The sequence below is a fragment of the Anomaloglossus baeobatrachus genome, chromosome 4, assembly GCF_048569485.1.
Source record: "Anomaloglossus baeobatrachus isolate aAnoBae1 chromosome 4, aAnoBae1.hap1, whole genome shotgun sequence".
NCBI classification, from domain to species: Eukaryota; Metazoa; Chordata; class Amphibia; order Anura; family Aromobatidae; genus Anomaloglossus; species Anomaloglossus baeobatrachus.
Genome location: NC_134356.1, coordinates 668,660,400 through 668,684,767, shown reverse-complemented (window position 1 = coordinate 668,684,767; position 24,368 = coordinate 668,660,400). Strand labels below are relative to the sequence as shown.

The 24,368-nt window shown below is 49.5% G+C and overlaps 1 protein-coding gene across 1 annotated transcript; it reads left to right on the top strand.

Annotated features, from left to right (window-relative positions):
* Positions 1–1,142: 1,142 nt before the first annotated feature.
* Positions 1,143–23,818, top strand: LOC142302080 (lymphotoxin-alpha-like). The gene is made up of 4 exons (XM_075343159.1): positions 1,143–1,364; positions 13,266–13,305; positions 20,814–20,855; positions 22,782–23,818. Exons 1-4 carry the CDS (start codon positions 1,143–1,145, stop codon positions 23,210–23,212), a joined length of 735 nt encoding a protein of 244 aa, XP_075199274.1. The 3' UTR covers positions 23,213–23,818.
* Positions 23,819–24,368: the final 550 nt, after the last annotated feature.

Here is a 24,368-nt window from a genome sequence, read left to right as displayed (position 1 = left end):
GTTGGTCCCTATAGCTTGAAACTAGTCGGGTCCCTCTCATCAGTGTGGCTAACTGAGGAAGCTTGCTCTCAGGGTTCACGCTTGGGATTCCCTGGACCATTTTAGTGGAAAGTCCTATCCCCCTCGTTGCGCTAGTACCCCGATTTTGGAGCGAGTATAGAGTAGATCTTGAAGGCTCCGTTCTCGTCGGGTTAATTGTCAGGTTGCCTGAAGCTACTCCCTGACCTAGGGTCCACTTACCCCGTCGTGCCCTGGTCTCAGCCCGGTGATGGTACAAAGCCGCTGGCTGTCCTCCACGACAATGCCGTGCCCCTTGTCACGATCCCCTGCGACCGGGGGTCCAGCTCCTACCAGGCCCAGACCAACATCTGCTACCTAGTAACTCCAAGGAGCCCTGCTCCTGACCTTCTCTCTCCTTCACTTCCAACACTACACTCGCCTACTCCTGGCACTCCTGACCTCCCCTTAACCAACCCCCCAAGTGGGCGACCCTATTCAACTCAGGCCGTCCACTGGTGTGTCTGGTGGGTGTGGTGCAGAGTCTTCCTTTTTTTGGGTAGCTGTTTTTGGCAACACCATAGGTTAAGGACCCGTAACCAAGGAGGAGGTGGATATTGCACAGAAGGGCAGATTGCACAGTACCCTGTGACGACCTGATAGGCCAGGGCGTCACAAAGCTTTACGTTGAAATGTATGAAGTTGGATAATATTTAATTGTTGATATATATTTAGTTCACTAAGTTGTGGCCTGAGCCCCATCGTCTTCTTTTTTTGTTACGGTCTACTCTCTATAGTTGGGTTGTGTCTTATTTTAGTTGTGTATGCTTTCTGTTCCTGTTTTTGGCTTATGCACTGACATTCACGAGATGTAGTATGTAGATATCTATATATGGATAGTCAAAGCATTTTGATAATCAACGTGGGTTCCTCAGATACATCTACAGTAGACATCTGAAGTTTTAGCTTTCTCTTAGGCTTAATATCACGGGTGACTGTGCAGTCCGTGTGTCGGATGTATCTGAATGAGTTTCCCTCTTTGTGGTCGTAGAGCTGAAACTCCCCCGTTATCCCCTCCCCCTCATATCGGAGATCTGTGTCACGTCTGTCTTTTTACTACAAAAGCCCCTGGTGCTCTGCTAGTGATGGACAGGTATGGAAGACTTCCAATGTCCGTCTTCACGGTGGAGGACCATATGCAGCCGCCGATCCCCTGTCCACCACTGGTGAAAAGGAGGACTGGAAGGGGCTTGCTGCTGATTCAGCTGGTCCTGCTCTTCTTCTCCGTGCTGGCGTTGTGTGGAGCCGCGACTATAATCTACTTATTGATGAAGGTGGAGTCCAGCTTTGGTGCAGCTTGGAATATGGTGAGTTCTTCTACTACATGGTGGGGTCCATGCAAGGGAATTGGATGTATTCCTGGCCTAGATGATGACCTGGCATCCTGACACTGTATCACACATGATGGGCTTAGATGCACTGGTGCACTGAGTAGTATCACACATTGATTAGTTAAAATGGCTCAGCTGAACAGTATCCCATGATGAGCTTAGATGCATTATCTATGCAGAGAGAAATACATATGATAGGATCAGATGCAGAGCAGATAGTATTGAACATAGCAAGATTGGATACCTTAACTCATGATGAGTTTAGATATACGACTCCTGATAGACTTAGGCGCTCAGGCTCAGCACATAATATCACTCGTGTTAGGCTTAGATACACCAACTCAGCAAACAACATCACAGAAAATGACTTAGATACTTTGGCTTGGCAGACAGGATCACACATTTCAGAATTAGATACAACAGCTTTGCAGACAGTATCTCACATGATACACTTAACACGATTAGATACTGCAATACATAGCAATACACGGGACGAGATTAGATACTGCAGCTAAGCAGATACTAAGCAGATTACATACTGCAGCTAAGAAGATACTTTAACACATACACTGTCTTAGCTGGCTGTATGATAGATTTAGATACAGTCCAGTTTCACACATAGGATTAGATACAGTGACTAATTTACCAGTAGGCCATTTTTACCACTTCAGGGGTTTACTGTTTTTTTTGGGGGGTTTCCGCACTTCTATTCTGTGACTTCTTACATTTTCATTATCTGCATCTTGTAAACTACAGTGATGTAACTAAAGGCAGTACGGAGGTCTCAGGTGCATCCGAGCCCTGGGTATTAGGAGGTCCTGAGGTCTTTATGTCCTCTAATACATCATCAGGGCAATAAATGTCATGTTGTAATATGGGATCCCCGTCATACATTTTGGATAATGAGGTGCAAGAGGTTAAATAATTTTCTTTAATTTAAATCTTGAATTTTCTTTCTTTAACTACACAAAGGAGCTGTGTGTTTAAGGTGTGCATTAAAATACACGGCTTCTTTGTGCAGCATCATGGAAAAGTCAAAAGAAATCAGCCAAGATCTCAGGAAGAGAATTGTGGACTTGCACAAGTCTGGTTCATCCTTGGGTGCAATTTCCAGATGCCTGAAGCTGCCTCGTTCATCTGTACAAACAATTATATGCAAGTACAAACAAGATGGGAATGTCCAGCCATCATACCACTCAGTAAGGAGACATGTTCTGTGTGCTAGAGATGAATGTGCTTTGGTCAGACATGTGCAGATCAACCCAAGAACAAAAGCAAAAAGACCTTGTGAAGATGCTGGTGGAAGCTGGTAACATTGTGTCATTATCCACAGTGAAACGAGACTGTATCAAAATGGGTTGAAAGGCCACTCTGCCAGGAAGAAGCCATTACTCCAAAAGAAACAGATAAAGGCCAGATTAATGTTTACAAATGCACACAGGAACAAAACCCTTAATTTTTATATTCATATCCTGTGGTCAGACAAATCTAAAATTGAACTGTTTGGCCATAATGATGTTATGTTTGGAGGAAAATGGGAGAAGCTTTGAAGCCTAAGAAACACCATCCCAACTGTGAATCACGGCGGTGGCGACACCTGTGGATGTATTGTAATGCACACCTAAAACACATTGCTTCTTAGTGTGGCATCATGGGAAAGTCAAAAGAATACTGAAATAACATCTCAAGACATCAGCCAGGAAAACGGGAAAGGTTTATTCTGATTTCATGTCAGATAGTGAAAAAAAACCTGCAGATGTGTCTGTATAGATAGCGGAGGGAAAAACCTGCAGATGTGTCTTTATAGATAGCGGAGGGAAAAACCTGCAGATGTGTCTTTATAGATAGCGGAGGGAAAAACCTGCAGATGTGTCTTTATAGATAGCGGAGGGAAAAACTGCAGATGTGTCTTTATAAAGAGAGGAGGGAAACTGAGCGTTTCAACTATATAATAAATAATAAAGGGTGGCGCATTGCTGGGGTCCTGGCTTCAAATCCCACCATGGACAACATCTGCAATGAATTGGTGTGTTCTGTGTCCTGAGGACCAAAAGAAACGTTAATTGGGCAAAAATGTAACATCAATGGTTGAATCTTCTCTATTGGTGGTAACTAGTGAGCGAGCACTACCATGCTCGGGTGCTCTGTACTCGTAACTAGTGATGAGTTAGCACTACCATGCTCGGGTGCTCTGTACTCGTAACTAGTGATGAGCGAGAACTACAATGCTCGGGTGCTCTGTGCTCGTAACTAGTGATGAGCGGGCACTACCATGATCAGGTGCTCGGTACTCGTAATTAGTGATGAGCGAGCACTATGGTGCTCGGGAGCTCAGTACTCGAAACTGGTTAGAAGCAGACAGTACCATGCTCGGGTGGTCGGTACTCATAACTAGTGATGAGTGAGCACCACCATGCTCGGTACTCATAACTAGTCATGAGCGGGCACTACCATGCTCGGCTACTCGCTACTAGTAACTAGTGATGAGCGGGCACTACCATTCTCAGGTGCTTGTGTGGCGCCCTGGACTATCCAGGTCGTCACAGGTAACACACACACACACCCACCACCCTAGGCAGTTACATTAGCAAAACACAAAATCCTTGTTGCCTCCCTCCAGGGTCTGATGTCCACACCAGGTGGGGCGGAGCCAGGCAGTTGGCCACGCCCACCGAGGAGTTCACAGGCCTGGAGGTGGGAAAAGCAGTCAGTTCAGTTGAGGAGGTGAAAGTGAGAGGAGTGAAGTGGTGAGTGTCTGGGTTTGTGGCCCAGGCACTGACAGCAAGGTTGGCAGATGGTGGTGGCCGTCTGCAGGAGTGGTGGATCAACGTGGAACCGTAGGACCGGTGGCCCACCGGTACCGACCGGGGAGCAAAGTGAAGCTAGCACACACAGGCAGGGCCATCGGACCCCGACTAGGCTTGGAGCCTCCGTTAACAGTCAAATCTGAGAGTGACAGGAACCTCAAGGGTTTCCTAACTACCCAAGTCCCGTCAGAAGGCAACCGTCCGCACCGTGAGGGTATACAACCACCGCCAAAGGCTAGAGACCCGAGGGCCAGCTACTGCGGGCAAAACGGGCTCCTCCGGTATCCATACACCGGGGAGCGGACTACCATTGGGAACCCATCATAGTCAAGACAGTACACAAGGGTGCAGGGAAAGACAGCCGCCATCACCTGTCCGAGGAGACACACTGCAGCCGGCTGCGGGACCCGTCCATCCAGCCGTTTGGTTTACCGGAGACTTTGTGACTTTCTGTCTGAGTGAGTACCACAGTGCCATCCGGCACCGCGCCGCGCTGTCCCTGCAACCCTGCACCTCACCGACCCTGCCTCCCCGTCACACCACCAGGCCCCGGGACCACCAACCCCTACCCACGGAGGGGGAAAACAACATCCCAGCTGCTCCCTAACATCGCTCCCGGGATCCCTGTCACCAGCAGCGGCGGTGCCCATCTTCACCACGACCCGTGGGTGGCGTCACAAACTAAATCCCCAACCAAACCACCCCCCTTTTCACTCACGGGCGAGGAGCGCTGCTCAGGTCCCCGGATCCAGCCCACCTCTCGAGCCAACGAGCAGCAGCAGCAGCGCCGGACCCGAGCATTAGCGAGCGCAGCGCCCCGCTGCCCGCGCCAACTTGGCGTCACGAACAGGATTGAACCCATCTACTTACCAGTAGAAGTGCGCCTTGTGGTCTCCGCCGGCGGCGTCCGGACGAAAAATTTGAAGCGCCGCCATCTTTGGCGCGAAGATTTCTTGCTCAAGCGTCTTCCCCGAGCAGGGAAGGCGCGAAAGCGAAGCCCCGCTCCCAACAAGCGGAAGTGTTAAAGAGAACCAAGGGGGGGCGGGTGAGAGCCTGTGTGATGTAGCCGAGGCCATAAAAGCAGGGACGCCAGGACTCTGCAAAGATACCCGGTTCATGGAAGCAGCTTGCAACATGTCCGCACCACCTAAGAGGCCTGAGTCTCCGGAGCCTGCCCCCGGGACGGCGGCGTGGCTGAAAACCCAAGTGATGCTGTTGTGCTGTCGTAACCGGGCCCAAGTGCGGGACCTGCTGGATCGCTGGACCGCTGAGATGGAGGAGCTGGCTGCGGTCGTGTGGGCGCATGAAATAGAGGCTATGCTAGAGGAGCTGGTGAGTGACCCACGCCCTTGTGTCCCTGAAGGATCGGCCGCTGCGGCTGAAGGACTCGGTCTACCCCTGGCCCCAGCCGGGCCCGACCCATCGCCTGTGCTGACCGCCCGTACAGCCCCGCTCAGGCCGCCGTCCCCGATGGAGGTGGCGGAGTCCATGTTGCCCCGCCAGAGCCTGGAGGCCTGAAAGGACGGCAGCCAACCAAAAGCTGGAGCAGCTGACGTAGAAGAACCGATGGCGGGCCACAGTACGCCGACCACTGATGGGTCACTTGCCACTGAAGAGCCACGAGTCGGGGCTCAGCTAGAAACCATTACTGTCCTGCCGGGTCCCACTGTTAGCCCCCTGGAGTCAGATGACAGCGGCTTGGGGGCTGACACAGAACCGGTCTCGGAGTCCGAGGAAGCGGGTGAAAGTCTTCCCAATGGCAGTGCGCCAGTAGCTTTCTATGTCCCGCGTGGCGGAGGGAACGGATACCGGGCGACCTTCTCCCACCAGGCCTGCCACCGTATGTTTGCTATGTTGGAGGCGGAGGGCGAGGCCACCTCAGAGGAAGAAGTGGAATAGTCAGCGGTCCTCCGTTGCATACAGTTGTCCCCATTGGGACCCCCAGCACCGTGTTCCAGTTGTGAATGAGTGAATGAATACAAATCAACCGAGTTTTCATCTGATTATCTACAGTGATTACCCCGGCCGTTGCCGGCAAGTTGTCCCCGGAGGGACCCTATGTGTTTTACCATCCGCATGAGGAACTGCTCATGGACATGGCCGAGAACTAGCAGGCCACCAACGAACTAGTGGGTTGTAAATAATGTTGTGGGATGGACACCGTTGCCGCCTCCGGAGAGGCTGATTTGGAGGATGGGCCTGGAGGAAAGGGATGGCCCAGGCCCGCCACTACTGTAACCGGTGGCGATCCTCCGTGAGTCAGGGGTCCCCCTTGGACGTGGGGTCCCTTGAAGTGACAGTCAGGTGCGAGTTACCGTACCCGTTCCCGCTCGGGCAGAATGAACCTGGACTGGGGTCAAGGGGTGCTGCCCATTTCTTAGGGGCAGCATCAGGGCTAGGTTGCTTGGGTGGGAGAGCGGAAGACATCCATCCGTCCGTCTGTGATTAAAAATGTTTATATGTGCAACGTTCAAGTGACCTGAAAAGTATGCTTATGTTTTATATGTTTACATGTTATTTATGTTTTTACAGTTCTGAACAAAATAAAACTGGTGATGGACGGGCAGCCCGCGGACGGTCTGCATTTCACCAAGGGGGAATAAGGCGTCCTGGACTATCCAGGTCGTCACAGGTAACACACACACACACCCACCACCCTAGGCAGTTACATTAGCCAAACACAAATTCTTTGTTGCCTCCCTCCAGGGTCTGATGTCCACACCAGGTGGGGCAGAGCCAGGTGGTTGGCCCCGCCCACCGATGAGTTCTCAGGCCTGGAGGCGGGAAAAGCAGTCAGTTCAGTTGAGGAGGTGAAAGTGAGAGGAGTGAAGTGGCGAGTGTCTGGGTTTGTGGCCCAGGCACTGACAGCAAGGTTGGCAGACGGTGGTGGCCGTCTGCAGGAGTGGTGGATCAACGCGGAACCGTAGGACCGGGGTCGGGCGTTGGCCCGCCGGTACCGACCGGGGAGCGAAGTGAAGCTAGCACAAACAGGCAGGGCCATTGGACCCCGACTAGGCTTGGAGCCGCTGTTAACAGTCAAATCCGAGCGTGACAGGAACCTCAGGGGTTTCCTAACTACCCAAGTCCCGTCAGAAGGCAACCGTCCGCACCGTGAGGGTATACAGCCACCGCCAAAGGCTAGAGACCCGAGGGTCAGCGCCTGCGGGCAAAACGGGCTCCTCCGGTATCCATACACCGGAGAGCGGACTACCATTGGGAACCCATCGTAGTCAAGACAGTACACAAGGGTGCAGGGAAGGACAGCCGCCATCACCTGTCCTGGGAGACACACTGCAGCCGGCTGCGGGACCCGTGCATCCAGCCGTTTGGTTTACCGGAGACTTTGAGACTTTCTGTCTGAGTGAGTACCACAGTGCCATCCGGCACCGCGCCGCGCTGTCCCTGCAACCCTGCACCTCACCGACCCTGCCTCCCCGTCACACCACCAGGCCCCGGGACCACCAACCCCTACCCACGGAGGGGGAAAACAACATCCCAGCTGCTCCCTAACATCGCTCCCGGATCCCCGTCACCAGCAGCGGTGGTGACCATCTTCACCACGACCCGTGGGTGGCATCATGGACAAAATCCCCAACTAAACCAGCCCCCTTTTCACTCACGGGCGAGGAGCGCCGCTCGGGTCCCCGGATCCGGCCCACCCCTCGAGCCACCGAGCAGCAGCAGCAGCGTCGGACCCGAGCATTAGCGAGCGCAGCGCCCCGCCGCCCGCGACACTCGCTACTGGTAACTAGTGATGAGTGAGCACTACTACAGTTAGGTCCAGAAATATTTGGACAGTGACACAATTTTCACGAGTTGGGCTCTGCATGCCACCACATTGGATTTGAAATGAAACCTCTACAACAGAATTCAAGTGCAGATTGTAACGTTTAATTTGAAGGTTTGAACAAAAATATCTGATAGAAATTGTAGGAATTGTCACATTTCTTAACAAACACTCCACATTTTAGGAGGTCAAAAGTAATTGGACAAATAAACCAAACCCAAACAAAATATTTTTATTTTCAATATTTTGTTGCGAATCGTTTGGAGGCAATCACTGCCTTAAGTCTGGAACCCATGGACATCACCAAACGCTGGGTTTCCTCCTTCTTAATGCTTTGCCAGGCCTTTACAGCCGCAGCCTTCAGGTCTTGCTTGTTTGTGGGTCTTTCCGTCTTAAGTCTGGATTTGAGCAACTGAAATGCATGCTCAATTGGGTTAAGATCTGGTGATTGACTTGGCCATTGCAGAATGTTCCACTTTTTTGCACTCATGAACTCCTGGGTAGCTTTGGCTGTATGCTTGGGGTCATTGTCCATCTGTACTATGAAGCGCCGTCCGATCAACTTTGCGGCATTTGGCTGAATCTGGGCTGAAAGTATATCCCGGTACACTTCAGAATTCATCCGGCTACTCTTGTCTGCTGTTATGTCATCAATAAACACAAGTGACCCAGTGCCATTGAAAGCCATGCATGCCCATGCCATCACGTTGCCTCCACCATGTTTTACAGAGGATGTGGTGTGCCTTGGATCATGTGCCGTTCCCTTTCTTCTCCAAACTTTTTTCTTCCCATCATTCTGGTACAGGTTGATCTTGGTCTCATCTGTCCGTAGAATACTTTTCCAGAACTGAGCTGGCTTCATGAGGTGTTTTTCAACAAATTTAACTCTGGCCTGTCTATTTTTGGAATTGATGAATGGTTTGCATCTAGATGTGAACCCTTTGTATTTACTTTCATGGAGTCTTCTCTTTACTGTTGACTTAGAGACAGATACACCTACTTCACTGAGAGTGTTCTGGACTTCAGTTGATGTTGTGAACGGGTTCTTCTTCACCAAAGAAAGTATGCGGCGATCATCCACCACTGTTGTCATCCGTGGACGCCCAAGCCTTTTTGAGTTCCCAAGCTCACCAGTCAATTCCTTTTTTCTCAGAATGTACCCGACTGTTGATTTTGCTACTCCAAGCATGTCTGCTATCTCTCTGATGGATTTTTTCTTTTTTTTCAGCCTCAGAATGTTCTGCTTCACCTCAATTGAGAGTTCCTTAGACCGCATGTTGTCTGGTCACAGCAACAGCTTCCAAATGCAAAACCACACACCTGTAATCAACCCCAGACCTTTTAACTACTTCATTGATTACAGGTTAACGAGGGAGACGCCTTCAGAGTTAATTGCAGCCCTTAGAGTCACTTGTCCAATTACTTTTGGTCCCTTGAAAAAGAGGAGGCTATGCATTACAGAGCTATGATTCCTAAACCCTTTCTCCGATTTGGATGTGAAAACTCTCATATTGCAGCTGGGAGTGTGCACTTTCAGCCCATATTATATATATAATTGTATTTCTGAACATGTTTTTGTAAACAGCTAAAATAAAACTTGTGTCACTGTCCAAATATTTCTGGACCTAACTGTATGCTTGGGTGCTGGGTACTCGTAACTAGTGATGAGCGGGCACTACCATACTCGGGTGCTCAGTACTCGTAACTAGTGATGAGCGGGCACTACCATGGTCAGGTGTTCAGTACTCGTAACTAGTGATGAGCGGGCACTTCCATGCTCAGGTGCTTGGTACTCGTAACTAGCGATGAGAGAGCACTACCATGCTCGGGTCCTCAGTACTCATAACTAGTGATGAGCGGGCACTATGTGGCGCCCTGGACTAGCCAGGTCGTCACAGGTACTGCAACACCCACCCCCACCCCGAGACAGGCACATCAGCCAGACACAAAATCCTTGTTGCCTCCCTCCAGGGGCTGATGTCCACACCAGGTGGGGTGGAGCCAGGCGGTTGGCCCCACCCACTGAGGAGTTCACAGTCCTGGAGGCGGGAAAAGGAAGGCAGAGTAGAGAACAGTTAGGGAAGTGAAGGAGAGAGGAGTGAAGTAGTAGTTGAGGAGCAAACTGACCGTGTCCGGGTGTGTGGCCCGGGCACTAAGAGCAAGGTTGGCAGACGGTGGTGGCCGTCTGCAGGAGAGGCAGATCAACGCGGAACCGTAGGACCGGGGTCGGGCGGTGGCCCGCCGGTACCGAACCGGGGAGCGAAGTGAAGCCAGCACAAACAGGCAGGGCCTGCGGACCCCGACCAGGCTTGGAGCTGCCATTAGAGGTCAAATCTGTCAGTGACCAGAACCCCAGGGGTTACCTAACAGCCAAGACCCGATAGAAGGCAACCGTCCAACCAGCAGAAGGAAACACAGCTACCGCCACAGCTAGAATTCCAAGGGCCAGAGCCTGCGGGCAAAAGGGCTCCTCCGGCATATATATACGCCGGGGAGCGGGTTACCGGTGGGAACCCATCGGGACCGAACATACACACAGGTGCAGGGAAAGGCAGCCACCACCAACCGTCCGGGAGAAAATACAGCAGCCGGCTGCGGGACCCGTCCATCCAACCGTTTGGTTTACCAGAGACTCTGCGTACATTAGTGGCTGAGTGAGTACTACCGTGCCATCCGGCACTGCGCTGCGCAGTCTAGGCACCCCTGCACCTTCCCGACCCTGCCTCCACGTCACCTCATCGGTCCCCGGGACAACCAACCCCTACCCACGGAGGGGGAAACAACATCCCAGCTGCTCTCTGCCATCGCTCCCGGGATCCCCGTCACCAGCAGCGGTGGTGCCCCAACCTCACCACGAACCGTGGGTGGCGTCACGGACCAAATCCCCAAACCAAACCGCCCCTTTCACTCACGGGCTAGGAGCGCCGCTCGAGTCCCCGGATCCGGCCCACCGCTCGAGCCACCGAGCAGCCATCGCAGCAGCGCCGGACCCGAGCGTTAGCGAGCGCAGCGGCGGCGCCCTCCCCGCCCGCGACAACTACCATACTTGGGTGCTTGTGTGACGCTCTGGCCAGACCAGGTAGTCACAGATAGGGCCTCGCACTACACCGTTCCCTAACAGGTGACAGCAGCCAAACATATAAAACCCTAGTCACCCTCCTCAGAGCTTGATGGACACACCAGGGGGTGGAACCAGGCGGTTGGAAGATGCCCACCGAAGAGTCTTAGACAGCCTGGGGTGGGAAAGTTTTAGTTGTATTCTCGAGTTCAAGTCTAGAGGTCAAGTGGAGAGGTGTATGGGCTGGAGCTGTGTGCAGCTCCAGCAGAGGAAAAACCCAAACTGAACCGGTGCCAGGGTAGGAGCCCTGGTACTGCTGGCTAGGAGGCAGACGGTGGTCTCCGTCTGCAGGAGCCGGGAAGACGGCTCGGTGGAACTGTGGTGGACTGGGACAGGGTAGTGGCCCGCTGGTAACGACCCAGGTAACCGACTCGGAAACCAGAGCACAAAGGGGGGTACTCAGACCCTGAAGCTAGGTCCAGAAGCGACTGGGGGCTAGCTAATTCACTGATTGCGGCCAGGACTAGAGGTCCTGTCCCACCCAAAGTCCCGACTGAAGGCAACAGCCCAACGAGGGGGATAGAAAGCCACCGCCACGGCTCATAGATACCACGGGCCAGCGTCTGCCGGCAAAGGGCTCCTCAGGCAACCAAAAGCCGGGAGCGGACTCCTGAAGTTGCAAGCGCAGGTAGTCCACCATCACAAACAGGTGCAGGAGAAAGGCACAGACCACCAACCGGGTGGGGGACCAGACTGCAGCCGGCTGCGGGCACAGACCACCATCACCTTGGTTTACCAGAGACTCGTGTGTTTACTAATAGTGAGTACATCAGTGCCCTCCGGCCGCCCATCTCCCTGCACCGCCAAACACCCCCAACGGGTCCCGGGGCCACCATCCCTGCCCATGGAGGGGTTAACAACTTACTGCGCAACAACTCCCCCGGGTGCCCCGTAACTGCAGCGGGGGCGTCCACCTTCACCACATCCAGTGGGTGGCATCACGAACTTAAACACGGCTCCGACCGTACACCTACGTCCCCAAACCGCAAACCCCTTTTTGATTGACGTGACCGCAGGACCCCCGGGTCCGGAGACCCTTGAGCCACCCACTGAAGGTCCGGATCCGAGCGGCTCGGCTGCCGAGCACGGGGCGGTACACTTGGTACTTGTATCGAGCAATTTGACACTCAGACAGGCTTGACTCGTTTACCAAGTATAATGGTAGTCAATGTGAGATTCAAGCACTGTCAGAAAAATGTCCTTATTCCCCATTGACTTCCATTATACTTAGCTACTCTAGTTGAGCCCGTCAAAGCATCAAACTGCTCGTTACAAGTATCCAGCACCCAAGCATGGCAGTACTCAATGATCACTAGTGGTAACACTTAGGCTGAAGTTACTCGATGACTTTGGCGTCAATACGCGACATGGGTCTAAAAAATAAATAATGGAATAAAATATGACCAAGCTACAACCTGCAAGCTACCACACAACCAGCGGTCATGTGGCGCCCACGCTAGACATTGATGCCAGGAGTCCGGTAGCGGACACTGTATGGATGGTAGAGGAGCAGTGCCATCCAGGAGGTGACATACACTTGTTATTTTAGTTTTCTTACACTATCCAGTAAAAACAATTTGTATAGTATTGGGAAAGCCCCTTAAAGAGGATATTTCACTGGATTTTTCATTTAACTGAGTAGCTTCTCCAATTGCCGCTTCCCCTGGAACAGATTTTTTTCCCCATAATCCTCTGTTCCAAAGATGTGTCCTCTGGGAATAAGAGGTACACATTTTTCCTTGACCATTTGGGAAAATACCACAGAACTTCTCGGTGGGCTTTTTCTTTTTGTCGTGTGACAATGGGCAATCCATTACACTTCCACGCAAGAAGTTCTACGGCATCCGTCCAGTTTGTTGATGGGAAAATTTGCACCTTAATTTTTGGAACATATAACTTTGGAACGGAGAGGAACAGAAAAAAAAAAGAAAAACTGTTCCAGAATCAGTGGAGAAGCTTTGATTGGAGGAGGAACTCAGCTTAAATAAAAAAAATCCAGTGAAATGTTCTCTCTTTAAACAGTGGGATCACAGGCCACAACCCATCTGGACCACATAGACATGGTGTGGTTTCCTACCCTCACATGTATTTTCTTGGAATAACTGAGGTCTACATGACGAGTCTCTTGTATGTATGTCTAACACTTTGGATTTAATCTCTTCCAGACTCAACAAAGGGAAGCCCAGAAAATGATCTCCAGATCAGGTAAAAGTCATGAGAAAATTTCCCAACTAGAATGTGCGGGTTTAATTGAATTCTACTCATATTTTGAAAAAAATCCATATTATGAAGAATGAGGATTTTTTTGGCATTTGCTCCAAGTGAATTTGGCAAAATAGCAGACATGTTTTTGAGCCATAGAGAGCTAGAAAATGGTTAAAAAACAACTAATAGATCAATGCTCATCTCTCCGTCCACTTACGCTGTTTGCGCTACCCTATATTGTTCTCAGCACCTCTTGGTACCATCATTACACACTGAAACCCTGAGCATCTTGACTCTAGGCCAGGACTTACAGCCATGGCTAACCCATGTGTTGTGAATACGTTTTCCATTTTGGGGCTCCCTCTTGTGGTCAGTGCTGGTGATGCAGTTGATTTGTGGAATGAAAGCCACACACCTGTGGAGGACTGGCAATCAGGCATTTCTGATTGGACTATATAACTGAGCAGTTTCCTCCTGTTACACTTGCCGGTGCTCAATGGATATCCTGTGTGTTGAGGACATTCTGAAACCAGCCCTGCTCACTACCAGAACTCCTCTCAGATAAGTTGGTCTTGTACCTCTGCTTATTGTTTCCACTTTCTTGTTGTTTTTTCTGCTTTGATCCTATGCTTGATTCCTATTTTGCCTGTGTAGAGTTCCTTGTGGAATGGGATCATTCCCTGCTGGGAGTGTCTGTATACTTAGCTCCATGATTCTACAATGTGTTTTGTCATGCTTGGTATTAATTCAGTCCCTCATATAGTGTTTTTGGATCCCAGTAACATCTGAGTACTGATCTAGTGGGGGAGAGGCCGTTTGGCCTCAGGGTTTTTCCATATCTGTTGTGTTGGTATTTACTAGGGTTTTTACGGCTGCAGACAGTACTCCTTTCTATCCTTTCCTATAAAGATAGTTTGGGCCTCACATTTGCTGAATCTATTTTTTCTAGCTTTGTATTGTGTTTTCCTATATCACCATAGTCTTTACATGTGGGGGGCTATCTATATCTTTGGGGATTGCTCCGAGGCAGATTAGCTTTCTTATATTTCTATCTGTAAGAATATTTAGTTCTCCGGCTGTGTTGAGACGACTAGGTCATCATGGGCTCGTCCCACGGCTACTTCTAGTTGTGTGTCAGGATTAGGTCTGCAGTCCGTTAAGGTTCCAGCCACTCTGTTACCTTTTGGGTTTCCACATTTTTTGGTCCTCCTACGTTCCTGAATCCTAACAGCCATGGTTGGAAGAGAAGAAGTGTCTGAGGCCTAGTTGAGTCCGGCAGTCCTGATCTGGAGTGCATGCTGTAAAGTTGACTCCCCAGGCATGTGCCGGGGCATCCCTAACTTAGTTGCAAATCTATCGTGAAGTTGCCCGGAGTTTCAGTGCGCAACGATGGAAAGAAAAAGGTATAAAGGACCATACCGGGAACAGTGAACAGCAAGGTTAACGGTGTGTAAATCATATCATGGAGAATAAAATTGTAAATTTGCTGTGAGTCAGATTTCCGGGTAAAATCCGAGTGGTTTGGTGACTTTGAATCCCTCCCGATGTGCTTATCCCTAGTCCCATTGTACAGCAGAGGGCACAAACAAGGTACAAAATGACAGCTATTATTACATCCATCCTGGAGATGCTACTGTTCATGCTATGGTGTTATAATATTGTGAGGTAGCGTGGTCGGCTGCGCAGCAGAAGACACGGGATCCAGGCATTAAGTTTCACAGCACACGGTTTTAATGTCCAAACAAAAGTCCACACCAATATACATGTGCCTCTCCAGCAGAGAACTCAGGGAGTTGTGTTCACTCCCTCACACCCGGCACACCTGCCCTTGTTCCTGTTTCCATTTAACCCTTCCTTCAGCCTGTAGGGAAACAGCATTAACCCTAGAGTGGATTTACTTTCTATCATGGAGTGAGCACAACCGGGGCGAGACATACCGGCCGTCATAGATAACCCCGGTCACAGTCTCACATACCCGCCCCCTCAGTTCAAGCGTGCGGGGTTGAACTCCCGCCATCAAACACGGGCCGCGGGACAAGGCATCGGCGTTGCCCTGCAACCCACCGGCCCGGTGTTCAACCGTAAACCGGAAGTTCTGCAGAGAAAGGAACCACCGGGTAACCCGGGCATTCCGTTCCTTGGCGGACCTCATCCAGACCAGTGGAGAGTGATCCGTCACCAAGCAAAACTGCCGTCCCAGCAGGTAATAGCGTAGGGACTCCAAGGCCCACTTGATCGCCAGGCACTCCTTCTCCACTACGCTATAATTCCGCTCGGGAGGGGTGAGCTTCCTACTTAAGAAGGTGACGGGGTGTTCCTCCCCCTGAACCACCTGAGACAACACTGCCCCCAGGCCGACCTCTGAGGCGTCAGTCTGTACTATGAACTCCTTCCGGAAATCAGGGTGTACGAGAACGGGCTGTCCGCACAGGACCCCCTTCAGGGCCCGGAAGGAGTCCTCGGCCTGCGGAGTCCAGCGCACCATGACGGACTTCTTGCCTTTGAGAAGGTCCGTCAAGGGGGCTGATAGTCCCGCAAAATCCTTTACAAACCTCCTGTAGTACCCCACGATACCCAGGAAGGCCCTAACCTGCTTCGTGGTCAGGGGTCTAGGCCACTTCTGGATCGCCTCAACCTTGTTAATTTGGGGCTTAATCACTCCTTGGCCTATCACGTAGCCCAAGTAGCGGGCTTCCGTGAGTCCCAACGCACATTTCTTGGGATTGGCTGTCAATCCGGCTGTTCGAAGCGCGTCCACCACCGCTTGTACCTGTTCCAAGTGGGTCTGCCAATCGGAGCTGTAAATAATGATGTCATCAAGGTACGCTGATGCATACGCCTGGTGGGGTTCCAGCACTAAGTCCATCAACCTCTGGAACGTGGCCGGAGCGCCATGTAACCCAAAAGGCAAGACAACATAGTGGAAGAGACCCTCCGGCGTAACAAAAGCGGTTTTCTCCTTGGCGGACTCCGTCAGTGGCACCTGCCAGTACCCCTTGGTCAGGTCGAGCGTGGTAAAATACCGCGCCTGTCCCAGCCTATCAATCAGCTCATCCACCCTGGGCATGGGGTAGAGATCGAACTTGGATATTTCGTTCAATCTCCTAAAGTCATTGCAGAACCTTAAGGAGCCATCGGGTTTTGGTATTAGGACAATCGGACTAGCCCATTCACTCCGGGATTTTTCGATGACCCCCAGGCGTAACATTGTCTTTACTTCCTCCGATATGGCTTGTCGTCGAGCCTCCGGTACCCGGTATGACTTCAGGCGTACCTTCAGGTGGGGCTCGGTGACAATATCATGTCGTATCAGACTGGTCCTACCGGGCAGCTCGGAGAAGACCTCGGGGTTCTGCTGAACCAACCGTCTGGCCTCTCGCCTCTGAGTCTTGGTGAGGGCTTCTCCAATCCTTACTTCCGGTTCGTCCTCTCCGGAGGTCGCTGGAGCCGGAGGTGAACGACCCGAAGAGGAGGGAGATGGGGAAAAAACAGCCATCAGGCTTTCCCGTTCCTGCCAAGGTTTTAATAGGTTGACATGGTATATTTGTTCAGGTTTCCGCCTACCGGGCTGCAATACTTTATAGTTAACCACCCCGACTCTTTCCTTTATCTCATAGGGGCCTTGCCACTGAGCCAGGAATTTACTCTCTGCCGTGGGGATTAATACCAACACCCGATCCCCGGGTTTAAAGGTCCGCACGGTGGCTTGTCTATTGTAGCGGCCGCTTTGCGCGGCCTGAGCCTCCTGTAAATGCTCCTTCACAATTGGCATGACCATGCTTATGCGGTTCTGCATTCCTAAAATGTGTTCAATCACACTTTTATGGGGGGTGGGCTCTTGCTCCCATGTTTCCTTTGCCAGGTCCAACAATCCCCGGGGATGTCGCCCGTATAACAATTCAAAAGGCGAAAACCCCGTGGATGCCTGTGGCACCTCACGGATGGCAAACATCAAATAGGGAAGCATCATATCCCAGTCTTTCCCGTCTTTTGAAATTACCCTTTTGAGCATGGTTTTCAGGGTTTTATTGAAACGCTCGACTAAACCGTCCGTTTGAGGATGATACACAGACGTACGCAACTGCTTGATCTGGAGTAGCCGGCATAGCTCTTTGGTCACTTTAGACATGAATGGGGTCCCCTGATCCGTAAGGATCTCCTTGGGCAACCCCACCCGGCAGAACACAGCAAACAACTCCCGAGCTATAAGCTTTGCTGCAGTATGTCTGAGAGGTATCGCCTCGGGATACCGGGTGGCATAGTCAACGATCACTAGGATGTGTTGGTGCCCTCGAGCGGACTTTACGAGGGGCCCCACCAGATCCATCCCTATCCGTTCAAAAGGGACTTCTATAATGGGTAACGGTACCAACGGACTGCGAAAATGGGTCAGGGGTGCGGTAAGCTGACACTCCGGGCAGGTTTCGCAGAACCGTTTTACCTCCCCAAAGACTCCGGGCCAATAGAACCTTTGCAATATTCGCTCCTGCGTTTTCTTGACCCCTAGGTGGCCACTCATCAGGTGTTTATGAGCCAAGTCGAGGACCCGCCGACAATGCGGCTGGGGCACCACCAACTGCTCTACCCCCACGCCCCGTATTTCATCTACCCGGTAGAGTAAATCCTGCATAAGAGCGAAATGGGAATACCTTACCTGGGCACCGGGCAGCTGTGCCACCCCGTCAATTACTGTCACCCGACTCCGGGCATGTATTAATGTAGGGTCCTGGAGTTGGGCAGTCCCAAACGTATCCGGGGACGCCTCCAACTCCGGGATGGGTTTGACCGTCTCAGCCTCTCCTGCCAATACCTCTAGGGGCGACCTATCGGGTTCACATTCTGTCCCTATCATGGGGACCCCTACGGCAGGTGTCCCGGATTCAGGATTGTAGGGCTCAGGTCCCGGACTGACCAATATCTGAGGAGACTTAGGGGGTCCCCTCCATAAAGTCCAAAAATAGGGCAGATCCCTTCCTAGGATCACGTCATAGGGAAGAGTGTTAAGAAGTCCCACCTCATGTTGCACCTGACCGCAAGGTGCTGTGATGGTGACAATCCCTGTGGGATAGTCTCGGCGGTCCCCATGTATGCAAACCACCCCCACGGTACGTCCTGTGGCCTTTACTTTAGCCCTCAAGGTGGATCGCACAAGGGTCACCAAGCTTCCGGAATCCAACAATCCTGTAACCGGACATCCATTCACCTGTATTTGGCACAAGTGGGGCTCCGTCTCTGGGGAGACCAGGTCAGCGGTACACACCACCTGAGCATACATTGAACCCCGCTGGGTAACCCCACAATCCATGGGCTCCGTGGTGAGTGGACACTGGGCTTCCATATGTCCCACCCGCTGGCACCGCCAACATCTAATGGGGACGGAAACCCCCTTGACGGGTTGTCGTTTAGGGTACAGAACCTTCCGGACCTCAGGATTGGCGGCCGCGGCCTCAGACGGGACGGTAGGGGACTCCTGCACCGTTGTCAGCGGTGGGTCCTTGGCCCTAGGCTTGGAGGGGCCGGACCGACGGGCGGTACGCAAAGTCTCAGTGTCCCGTATCAAGTCCTGCGTAGCCACATGCCGCTCTACCAGGGACACTAATTGGTCCAGGGTACTCGGGTCACCCTGTCCTACCCACCGTTGAACGGTGACGGGTAAAGTGCGCACAAAACGATCCACTACTACCCTTTCCACCATCTGCGCCGGGCTCAGAGTGTCAGGCTGCAACCACTTTTTTCCAAGATGCAACAAGTCATAGGCCTGGGAGCGTACGGGTTTGGCTTCCTCATAGAACCACTGATTTACCCGTTGAGCCCGTACATAGGTATTCACCCCCAACCGTGCCAGTATTTCGGCTTTTAGGGTCACATAGTCAATGGCGTCCTCGGTACAGAGGTCCAGGTACGCTTTTTGGGGTTCCCCCGTCAGATAGGGCGACAATAGCTCAGCCCACTGGGGGGTCGGCAGCTTTTCCCGCTCGGCCACCCGCTCAAACACCGCCAGGAACGCTTCCACATCATCCCCCAGGGTCATCTTTTGCAACGCTTGTCTCACCGCTTTCCGGACGCTGCCGTCATCACCCGGTCCCGGGGTTGTTGCTGCCGGTCCAGCACGGATCGACTTGGCCAGGAGAACCATCTGTTCTTGATGTATTTGTTCCTGCAATTGCAAGGCTTGCTGCTGACGTGCATTGGCCTGAACCAGCTGTTCTTGGTGTCTTTGGTCCTGCGATTTCAAGGATTGGAGCAGGTGTGCATTGGTCTGTTGCTGCTGTGCATTAGCCTGAGCCAAATGCTTTAGTATGTCCTCCATGGCGTCGCTGGGTTTGGGCCGTAGTATAGCCGCTTGAATCCAGGACATGTGCTACCGGGTCACCAGAAAAGGAAGCTACACCTCACCAGCTGGGATGCCCGCATTCTCCACCATATGTGAGGTAGCGTGGTCGGCTGCGCAGCAGAAGACATGGGATCCAGGCATTAAGTTTCACAGCACACGGTTTTAATGTCCAAACAAAAGTCCACACCAATATACATGTGCCTCTCCAGCAGAGAACTCAGGGAGTTGTGTTCACTCCCTCACACCCGGCACACCTGCCCTTGTTCCTGTTTCCATTTAACCCTTCCTTCAGCCTGTAGGGAAACAGCATTAACCCTAGAGTGGATTTACTTTCTATCATGGAGTGAGCACAACCGGGGCGAGACATACCGGCCGTCATAGATAACCCCGGTCACAGTCTCACAATATGTTGACTTGTCTGTACATTCTCTGGTAAAAGTTATTCTGAATCATTATTCTCTAGGCGCTATCAAAGTTAAAATGCCACTGTAATCGTTCTTTATTATACCTTTGCATTTTTTGAGCAAAAAGTTGTATGTTTCAAAAAACTTGGCAAAATTGTTTTACTAAAACTTTCTGGTGTAAATGAAATAATTTTTGGGAAGGAGAGACTGAAGAAGGTGCAACTTTTTAAAAAGTGTTGTTGAAGTAATTCTTACTCCAATTAAAAGTTTCTGGGATTCATTCTATGGCGTCAGTTAGAATTAAAGAAATATACAATCATGTGATTTCTAAAGCTCTCCAAATGATGTTAATGAAAATCCGATCTTTTATAGTCCTCAGAAATATGGGCGTACATGAATAATAGCAAATAGTAGAACACATAACGGCATAATAAGTAAAGACACTCCCAGTATCCACCCATCCAATGAACAAGTCTTTGTTCCAAAACTGAAATCCCACACTCTTAACAACTTTTTGGCAGGCCTGAAGACATTAACTCTTTCCTTATTTTAACAGTCTAAAATATCTAGAAAAGCCACAGTGATGTAACAAAGATCAGGAAAACTAAATAACAAAATAGAAGTTTAAAAAGGAAAAATTCCTGTAATGATTTGTTCAAAAGTTAGAAATGTAGAGGTCTTCAGGCCAAGAAGTGGTGAATATGCAATGATGACTTGGGTCTATTTTAGCTGGATTGTCTTGTGACTTTCTGATATGCTTTTATCTTCAGGTTTTCGAAATGGGCAGCCTATTCCCTCCGCTCATGTCACAGGTACGTATGGTGGATAGATAGCATTACTGCTCCAATACGTCAGATTAATGAAACCAAATTCCACGGAAAGCATTTCTTCCCTCTTGGAAGAACAATATTGAACCCAGATCCTATTTTATGGGACATGAAATTGGACAATTGTTCAGAACCCATGAAAGAATTCAGAGCGAAAACTGAAATCACTAAGTTTCATTCAGTTGAACTTTTTCTGAAATTTTTTAGGTTTTAATTGAGATTTTAGTTGATACTTTTTTACTTTTTTGGTAATGTTGATGGGAGAATTATTTGTTTATTACATGAACACTATACAGCAGTATTATTTAGAATTGTTTACTGTAGTATGATCTTGACGTTGTAGGATGGTATTTTACTGGCTAAAATTTAGGCAAAAATTTGTTTTAATTCGCAAATTTGTGGTCCCTTGTATGAAGATGGCCTTATCTGTTCATATAAATTTCACTATGGTGACCATATTTCTCTAGTTGTAAACACTATAGTACCCGTCCAGATCTTTCTCAAGGGTTGAAGTATCCCTGTGGAGGAACACTATAGTACCCGTCCAGATCTTTCTCAAGGGTTCAAGTATCTCCGTAGAGTAACACTATAGTACCCATCTAGATCTTTCTCAAGGGTTCAAGTATCTCCATGAAGGAACACTATAGTACCCATCTAGATCTTTCTCAAGGGTTCAAGTATCTCCATGGAGGAACACTAGATTACACATCTAGATCTTTCTCAAGGGTTCAAGTATCCCAGTGGAGGAACACTATAGTGCCCGTCCAGATCTTTCTCAAGAGTTCAAGTATCCCTGTGGAGGAACACTACAGTACCCGTCCAGATCTTTCTCAAAGGTTAAAGTATCTCCATGGAGGAACGCTATAGTACCCATCCAGATCTTTCTTAAGGGTTCAAATATCCCAGTGGAGGAACACTATAGTGCCCATCCAGTTCTTTCTCAAGGGTTCAAGTATCCCTGTGGAGGAAAACTATAGTACCAATCCAGATCTTTCTCAAGGGTTCAGGTATCTCCATGGCGGAACACTATAGTACCCATCAAGATCTTTTTCAAGGGTCCAGGTATCTCAATGGAGGAAAACTAGTGTCACTGCAGAAGCCATCATTCAGGATTACCAAATTTGTGCTTGATCTTTCTCAAGGGTTCAAGTATCCCTGTGGAGGAACACTATAGTACCCGTCCAGATCTTTCTCAAAGGTTAAAGTATCTCCATGGAGGAACACTATAGTATCCATCTAGATCTTTCTCAAGGGTTCAAGTATCTCCATGGAGGAACACTATAGTACCCGTCCAGATCTTTCTCAAGGGTTCAAATATCCCAGTGGAGGAACACTATAGTGCCCGTCCAGTTCTTTCTCAAGGGTTCAAGTATCCCTGTGGAGGAAAACTATAGTACCAATCCAGATCTTTCTCATGGGTTCAGGTATCTCCATGGAGGAACACTATAGTACCCATCTAGATCTATTTCAAGGGTCCAGGTATCTCAATGGAGGAAAACTAGTGTCACTGCAGAAGCCATCATTCAGGATTACCAAATTTGTGCTTGATCTTTCTCAAGGGTTCAAGTATCCCCGTGAAGGAACACTAGATTACCAGTCTAGATCTTTCTCAAGGGTTCAAGTATCCCCATAGAGGAACACTATAGTACCCGTTTAGATCTTTCTCAAGGGTTCAAGTATCCCCGTGGAGGAACACTATAGTACCCATCCAGATCTTTCTCAAGGGTTCAAGTATGCCAATGGAGGAACACTATAGTACCCGTATAGATCTTTCTCAAGGGTTCAAGTATCTCCATGGAGGAAAACTAGTGTCACTGCAGAAACCATCATTGAGGATTACCAAATTTGTGCCGTACTACCAATAAATACAGGAGTAAACAAAGGTATTGACCCAAACATCTTTTTTTTCAGGTCTTGTCCAAGACAATTCTGCTAAAGCTTCTCTTCGGTGGGAGCATAGCAGAGGTCTAGCCTTCCTTCACGAGGTCAAGTATAACAATGGATCATTTTTGTGCCCGAAGAGCGGACTATATTTCATATACTCCAAGCTTCAATTGGGATTATCCAAATGTCCCCAAAAGACAGAAAATCTACTCTTCACCCATCGCGTATTGAGGAGAAGCTCAGCTGTAGACATACCTATGATAGAGGATGTTCAGAGATTCTGCGACACTCAAGGATCCTCGGCATGGAGGGGAAGCAGCTTTCTAGGGGGCACCTTTATGGTAACGAAGGGCGATGAAGTATTTGTGAACATGTCACATAAAAACCTTATCCGCGTTCAGGAGGACACAATGACTTTCTTCGGAATGTTCATGTTATCGGAAGGCCAAGACAAATGACTTGAAACCTAAATAAGCTCAGGAGGACCAAATTCTGGAACTTTTTTCTTGATATTGATTATTTATCCCTAATTTAAGTAAGAACGCTCAAAGTTTGGACCCCTTTATATTGGGCTCTGTTCAAATGTCCGGTACTTACCTCCCTTTTTGGATTTGCTTTGGGATTATAAAAAAATGTTGTCCGATAAAAAGACGTTATATGACTTATCCACAAGGTAGGTGACAACTTACTGATCAGTGGGGAACCCGCACTGATTGACAGAACAGGAGACAACGTTTTTACAAAATAGTAAAGAAAGGTCATATGCTGGACCACCACTCCATTCATTTTCTACGGAATTGCTGGAAAAAGCCGAGCACAGCACTTGGCAGCCCCAATAAAAATGAATGGAGTGGAAGTCAAGCATGTGCAATCCCCCCCATTCTAACAAGAACAAACATTCCAAGTCCTGAAGATTAGGACGGGACCCGCAGTCTGACCCCACCAATCAGTAAGACCCATGTATAGGCGATAACTTGATATCACTGGACAACACCTTTCAGGACCCTATCCGAAGGCCACAACTAGAGACAATATGCTGAGGCGGAAATTTGTATAATATGGAAAAAGTGCAATTAAAGATTTATATTCTATGAAGTTTTCAGGCTTGAAACATCAGCGATGCTTTCACTTAATATCTATAAAGATCAAATGTATTGTTTTATATTGTATATATTCTTGTACATAGGGGCAGTATTATAGTACTTGTATTCTTGTACATAGGGGGCAGTATTATAGTAGTTATATTCTTGTATATAGGGGGCAGTATTATAGAAGTTTTATTCTTGTATATAGGGGGCAGTATTATAGTAGTTATATTCTTGTACATAGGAGACAGTATTATAGTAGTTATATTCTTGTACATAGGGGGCAGTATTATAGTAGTTATATTCTTGTACATAGGAGACAGTATTATAGTAGTTATATTCTTGTACATAGGGGCAGTATTATAGTAGTTATATTCTTGTATATAGGGGGCAGTATTATAGTAGTTATATTCTTGTACATAGGAGACAGTATTATAGTAGTTATATTCTTGTACATAGGGGCAGTATTATAGTAGTTATATTCTTGTACATAGGTGGCAGTATTATAGTAGTTATATTCTTGTATATA